Below are 7,294 nucleotides of genomic sequence, written 5' to 3'. Positions count from 1 at the left end.
TCTGCGGGGAATGCCTAAGTAAAATAATAAATACAATACGAAAGTACTGAAGTAGAAAAAATATAGTACCCATGAACGGTTTCGCTGCCGCACCGCCATTACATCATTCGCATAACCTCCATGACATCATTCACATAACCTCCATGACATCATTCGCATAACCTCCATGACATCATTTGCATAACCTCCATGACATCATTCACATAACCTCCATGACATCATTCACATAACCTCCACTGCTGCATGCTTTGTCAGCAGTACAACACTCCCTATGTGATGGATCAGATGTCGGATGACTTGTATCTCTGTTTCTCGGCTTTTCTTAGCTTAGAGAGCGTGTGTGGACAGGCGTACATTCACCGCGTTTTCACAAAGTGTGTCTTTACCATCGCCATTCGCCCGCAAATACAACTGCACTGTATAGAGTTTTCGAATTCATTCATCCTCACCTTTCTCCCCCCCCCCCCCCCCCCAATTACAATGTATATATTACACGTTTACTCTCCTCTCTCTATTCTCACGATGACCAGTGGCGAGTAAGAGATGGTGGTGTTGTTGTCGTCGTCGTCTTCTTCGTTATCGTCGGCATCGTCCCCCTCGTCGTCGTTGTTGTTGTTGTACTCAACCCCTGTTGCAGGCGTACTGCTGGGACGGAGTATGCCAGACATTCTTCAGCCAGTGCCAACGGATATGGGGAACAGGTACTGTTGTATTGTCATGAGTGCATGCATGCCGTACCAACACCGGGATCATATTAGAAGTAACCGAACAAACTGAGAACCTCCCCCCCCCCCCCCCGAAAAAAACAGGCCCTGCGCCAGCTCCTGAGGGGTGCTAGAGCCCTAGGGTGGCTGCAGGACCAATTATTTCCCCATACCCACTTTCAGTATTATGGGATGATGCATCTCTAGGTCTGTGCATCATATCTGTTTGTTTCAGGTAAACATTCCTCCAGCAACAGGTATGACAGCTGACGCAGCAGACCTCACTGGAGAAGAAGGACAGTTTAGGAGGGAGAGACCGTCTAGCGAGGAGTGTGTGAGGATAGCTCATTTTTTAATAGTACTACCAAAATGTAATAATCAATTGCACGCTGAGCAGTCCATGAACGCTGGAATTGGTCAAAACTGGTACGGCCATGGTCGCACCAGCTGTTTCTGCGAGAAAAACGGCGAATTAAGGCTTTGAAGTCAACGCAATAGACCAAGCCGCTAGCCTTACTCTAGCGTGTTGCGGCGTACATGAAAACAGGGGCGGATCCAGGAGGGGTTCCAGAGGTTCCGCAGAACCCCCTAAATTTCGTGAATATACTACTGGCAACCACATGCATGTTCATGTTTATGTACCAGCTATTCAGTCTTGACTATCCTGGAACCCTCCTGTAGAGATCGCTGGATCCGCCGCTGCCCACTTTATGGTGGGTCTGATCAACTCACCTCCCACCGCTTTAGGAGCTGCATCTGCGCCTTGATCCTAGAGGGTGGGGACCTTGGCGACCGTTCCTGCGGATGCGGCCGAGTCTCACGCGAACCGTGATTTGTTTTACTTATAAACTGTGCTTCGGCGTGTACAGATTGCCCGGGTGGTTCCGTTCGAGAATGCTTCACAAACGTCAACACGATGGGAACTGAGTTTGGCAACTGCGGTTTGAACTTTGCCACGGGAGCCTACACGGCGTGTGCAGCAGGGTGAGAACTAGGTCTTGCACGTGTGTGTGTGTGTATGTGTGTGTGTGTGTGTGTGTGTGTGGGTGTGTGTGGGTGTATGTATGTGTGTGTATGTGTGTGGAAGACCAAGCATTCAGCAAGGAACGGTTGTGTGAAGTTGTGTGTGTGTATGTGTGTGTACATGATTGTGTGTGTGTGTACATGTTTGTGCATATGCTTGCATGCATGCATGCATATGTGTGTGAGTGTATGTGCATGTGTGTGCATGTTAGGCCCTGGCGGATAATGCTCGAAAAGGTGGCAGATTCTGCTCGAAAAGCAGTGAAATTGGCAGAACCATACAAACCTTATGGCGTGCAGTTCCTCGAATTCTGCTCCATTTCTTTATCCACATACCAAACATGCATGAAACTTACCAGAAAAAGTACCGAATTCTGCCAATTTTTCTGCCGGCATTATCCGCCAAGGCCTAGTGCTTGTGTGTGCGTGCGTGCGTGTGGTCTATGCACATAATCAACGTTTGTCTTGCTGCATGCACAGAAATACCGTGTGTGGCAACAACATGTGTCTGGTGGATGGCGACAATGCACCGATAGTCAGCGGCAGTTTCAACTCCACCGCCAAGCTTGCTACGTTCACGCTCACCTTTCAAGACGGTAGCCTGCATAGATGCAGGTATGGCAGTCACGGTACTTCAGCCATGTACACATTGACAATGGCCATGGCCAAACCCATTGACCCAGTTGTATCAATACTTGGGATTTGTGCTACCCCAATCCCCCCCTGGGCCTCTGCGTTGTTATCCAACCTCTTAAGAGTTGTGTTCATCACTGTTGAGGCTTCCGATGGAAAATAAAAGAATGCTAAAAAGAAATTGCAATTGGCTTCTATGTAACAAACGTGCCAATGCCGTGTGTGCGTGCACACTGCACATCTCTCTCCTGCGGCAGAGGCGCTACATCTGGTCTCTAACGTGTCAATGTGGTGCGCATGTTGTTCTCTCTCTCTCTCTCTCTCTCTCTCTCTCTCTCTCTCTCTCTCTCTCTCACACACGCACACACACACACACACACACACACACACACACACATACACACACACACACTCTCTCTCTCTCTCTCTCTCTCTCTCTCTCTCTCTCTCTCTGTTCTCATGCTGCTGCAGGGCGCTGAGTCTCTTCTCACAGAGCAACAGTGATAACCCGTCGCTAGTGGCAGACGGTTCGCGGTGTGATCCGAGCGGTGTTAACCAAGATCTGGTGAGAGCATGCGCTCCGCTGCATGAATGCATGGCTGGCATGCTCAGACCAACATTGGCATGAATTGGTGTTTTGTGCTGTGTTTGTTTTGCCTGTAAAAGGCTTGAGGCATCAAAAAAATTATTCTAACCTTGGCATGGGCATGTATGACAAAGGGTCACAGACATACAAGAAGAAGAGGATGAGAAATTCAGTGTAACTCCGAGTTTCACGCACGAGGCAATCGTCAGACAACAGTAATGAATTCTACTAATGGATGCTACTAATGATGGCCTCGTGCTTCAAACATGGAGTTACAGCGGATTTTCATCCTCATCTTGTAAGTAGCTCTGCCCTTCGGCATTGATCACTCGGCTTTTGGACTGCCTGGAACATTTCTGTATTACACGAGCAGACATATAATTATTATGTAGACTGGAGGTTCCATTCGGATTGGCTCGCGCGCCGCCGCACTAGATAGCTAAATTCTACACACTGGTAATCTGCCCGTCGCAGAGGTGAACACTGTTGTCACGGTTACCAACATGGTGAAGTAGCCTGGTTAATGAGAACACCCTGTCTCTGCATGGTATGTGCAGTGACTTATAAATTAATAATGTTACACCGAGATTGAGTGCCGGAACTGATTCACCCAAAAGAGACGCATTTTCTCTTTTCTTCTGTTCGTTATCACATGGCATGTTGCTATGATGTTATCAAAGCCTCACGGTGAGAACCGCACATCTATTTCAAAGCACAATCATTGCTACAATTGATGCTGCAGTGATGTCTATGGCCGTGACCAAAGGGGCTTCCCCTAAACGGACTGCATTGTACAGTGTGTTGGGCCGCAGAGATTTCTTTCGGCCCTTGCCATCTCTCTCTCTCTCTCTCTCTCTCTCTCTCTCTCTCTCTCTCTCTCCCCCCCCCCCCTCTCTCTCTCTCTCTCTCTCTCTCTCTCTTCGCTAGATCTGTCACAGCCAGACCTGTGTTGACAAATCCACTATCACAACACCTTGTCCTCTCGCCGCTAACAACATGGAGTGCAATGGAACTGGGGTAAGACAGATACACACACACCACCGGCGTAGGACTTACTTACAGCATGGTCCCATCACTGTTAGAGTGGCCCGGTTCAAATTTGAGCCCTTCATGCTCCACTCTCAATTATTAGTTTCCACATTACGGGATGATGTGGTGACATCACTTCCACAGGATATGACTCATGCATGTGATCAGTGTATGATGTAATGGAATACAAAAAAAATATGATCAAATGGATGCAGATCATGGAAAAGAGGTCATGATATCACCTCTACAGAATATGGAACATGCATACACCGGTACATGCATGTGACCTGAGAATGATGGATGGGGATCATGGGAATGATGTCATGACATCAGACTAGGGGTGAAACGAAGGTGTCAAAAGTTCGAAGAACCTTTGGTTTCATTTGAAACGAACCTCCGTTTTCAATTCAAACGAAGGTCAACGCACGATGTCTTCATGCATGCATGCACTGATCTTCACTGTATGCATGTATACTGTACTGTAGTCTGTATAGTCAACTATTCGTGTTCCACTTGGTTTCTGGCGGGGGAAATGCCACTGCAAGTGCACAACGTAGGCAGCAGAATGCGCTTGAACAGGCAGCACTTTTGGTGCATGTACATCGACACTGTCCGTATTAAAAGTACAATTCGGTGTCACTTATCCGGCGTTCAGTCATCCGGCATGCCGGCAAGAGTTGATCACCCCAAGAGTGTGCAACTGCCTGCACAACCTCTATGCAGTGCTGCGACGGCAAAGTTTCACATCACGTGACATGGTTCAAAAGCTTACGCTGGCAAACAGTGCAAAGTGACCACAAGAGAGTTGAACCCAAAGCTGGGTTGCGTACAACCCTGTATCTGTATCATGCACAGAGTGCAAATAATGTGTACGGGTTCATCACGTGATGTGAAGTTCTTCCGTCGCAGAACCCATAGCTGGAGTTGCACACTCTTGGGGGTTATGTACTTTTGACGCCGGTTTTCCCACACCGTGCTGCCAGCTCACGTCTTGCAGTGTGTTCCATGCAAACCGTTTTTAACACTCTAAACATTGCCGTATTGTTATAGAGTGGGTGGATACTGATGTGCAAAACTAAATTAATTACCGGTACTACAGCTAAGAGGAGTGTCGCCGGGATATGAAAAAGAATGCTGAAATAAGGGTACATGCACTTGGACGTGTGCGACCATGTAGAATAATAATCTTGTTGGTGTGTGTATAATTTCTCAAAATGCGAAGACTCCACTGTAGCCATCCACTATATCCATACATCTTCACAACACTCTCCTAACGGTCTCTGGGCTACACCAATCACTAAAAGAAAAAGAGATATTTTAAAACTATTCGAATTTTCGGTCAAGGCCCATCTTCAGGAATGTAGTTACCGGCACTGCAGACAAGACAGAGATTATATAAGTGAATTCGAATAATTTTAATATCTCTTTTTCTTTTAGTGATTGGTGTAGCCCAGAGATCGTTTGGAGAGTGAAGATGTATGGTATGTGTATAATATTGGAGATAATTTAGCTTCGGTTATTTGGAACACTCACTTAACCAACAGGGCCCGGCCCCGGGGGTGTCGGATAACTGACACGCTACAGTAAGTTAATCGACACATTCAAAGGCAAGTGTTGGGTTTACTCACAAAATAAACCAAAGCTGAGACCCCGATTGCAGCCAGATCCGGGCGTTTCGCAAGCCACAGTCCAGCGAGAAAGACCAGCGTGATGACCGTGCACTGCCTTCAGTTCCACGTCCTGCCAACTTTTAACTTTCAATGGTTCAGAATGATGCGCGGCCGAAACGGAAAAGAAATTGCCATAGTGTGATACCTGGGTCAGGAGGGTCTGCGTCAAGCCAGAACTTTCCAAACCAGGAACAACACAGGTCGGCAGTGGGACAAGGCAATTCACGCGCTGTACAGGTATTCATTTGCTGTAATTCTGGGCTCAATAGTTATTCACCAATCTTCGGACAACAATGATAATGCTATTGCCATTGGTACGTCCCTAGGGTTCTAGCCAGAGAGGAGCGATAAAGGACGGGTGTGGTAATATTCAGCACTATAGATGGGGGGGGGGGGGGCGAAGATGAACTGGCACCATGATTAAAGCTGTGTTCACAACTGGCGCGTGTACGCGTCAAAACACGCGTTTGTGCGTACTTTTGCTGGCTTTCGGGGCACCATGCGTATGGAAGCACGCCGAAATGGAAGTTCCAGCATGTTGGAATTTTAAGCGCGTGTCAGGCGCGTACCAGCGTACATGCCAGTCACTTTGACTGGCGGGGTCAAAAATTAGTACTCGAAAGCGCCGCATGCCCTAAAATTTAAATGCGGATCGATTTGCCGTTTTTTGTGAAAGCCTGAGCGCGCGTTTGAGCACGCATGAACCGCAAGCGTACCGCGTCCACGCGCCAGTTGGGAACACAGCTTTACTAACCAGGAAAAACGCACATATAATCAACTTTCTTCTTTAAAGGGGAAGTCCGGTGAAAAATTTAAATTTCACAGTCCGTAGAGTTCGGGGCGCTGAGTCGAATGGTCTTTGTCCGAGGAGGCTGCGGCCTATGGTTCGTCAGATACGCCCAATCGAACATGTGCGGATTTGAGCGCGCCTCACCCAGATCCAGGTGATGACGTCACAGCGTGCAGCCAGGTGGCCACACCATCTAGATGTGTACAAAACGGCCATATTCGGAGCGCGTTCGATTGGGGAACCGTTTGTCGCAGCTTCTTCGGACCAACACCATTCGATTCAGTGTTACGAACACTGCGTACCCTGTGATTTTCAGCTCGGTAAACCTCGAGGTTATACCGTATTTTAGCCGTTTCCGAGTTGGACTTTTTCCGTCGACATGCACTGGCCTCTATCTACGGCTCTAGCAATGCGCTGCGTGCATGCTACCTGTACTAGTAGTAGTGTAGTCAACAAACTCATCACACACGGGGGTAGGCCTATAGGCTATACTAGGCTAGGTACAACAAGACTCGAGTCACAAGACTCAGAAAACTAGTCAACACACGGACTTGTCATGTACTACACTCGTATCAGTCGTGTAGTCAGAGAACGAGCGTTTCTCCTTGCCGGTGGTGGTTGTGCTTTGAGAAAGAAAATTTTAGTTTTCCGCTCCCGCCTCATTATTTTATGCTACAGCGATGAGTGCACAACCGTGACAAGTGACAAAACAGCGAACAGCTCCCGGACCTAGAACTTTCAGATCCCGTAGCGTTGCGAGCGAAGAGTCGTGCACGTAGTTCAAAGAGCCTGCACTGTTCTCCAGTTGAGTGTCCGAAATACGCCAAGTTCGCACCAAAACATCACCATGTGGCAGGTT

General features: G+C 47.9%; 1 protein-coding gene across 1 annotated transcript in view; it reads left to right on the top strand.

The window, feature by feature from the left end:
• Positions 1-7,294, top strand: part of LOC135811349 (zinc metalloproteinase-disintegrin-like MTP8) — a 30,454-nt gene that overhangs the window by 15,170 nt on the left and 7,990 nt on the right. Inside the window, exons 19-23 of the mRNA XM_065324576.1 lie at positions 638-701; positions 1,574-1,688; positions 2,208-2,342; positions 2,832-2,925; positions 3,874-3,963. Coding sequence (XP_065180648.1) covers positions 638-701; positions 1,574-1,688; positions 2,208-2,342; positions 2,832-2,925; positions 3,874-3,963 — 498 coding nt within the window. The remainder of the gene's footprint in view (positions 1-637; positions 702-1,573; positions 1,689-2,207; positions 2,343-2,831; positions 2,926-3,873; positions 3,964-7,294) is intronic.

Source organism: Sycon ciliatum, chromosome 3 (genome assembly GCF_964019385.1).
Source record: "Sycon ciliatum chromosome 3, ocSycCili1.1, whole genome shotgun sequence".
Classification (NCBI taxonomy): Eukaryota; Metazoa; Porifera; class Calcarea; order Leucosolenida; family Sycettidae; genus Sycon; species Sycon ciliatum.
This window is presented reverse-complemented; position numbering and strand designations above follow the sequence as displayed.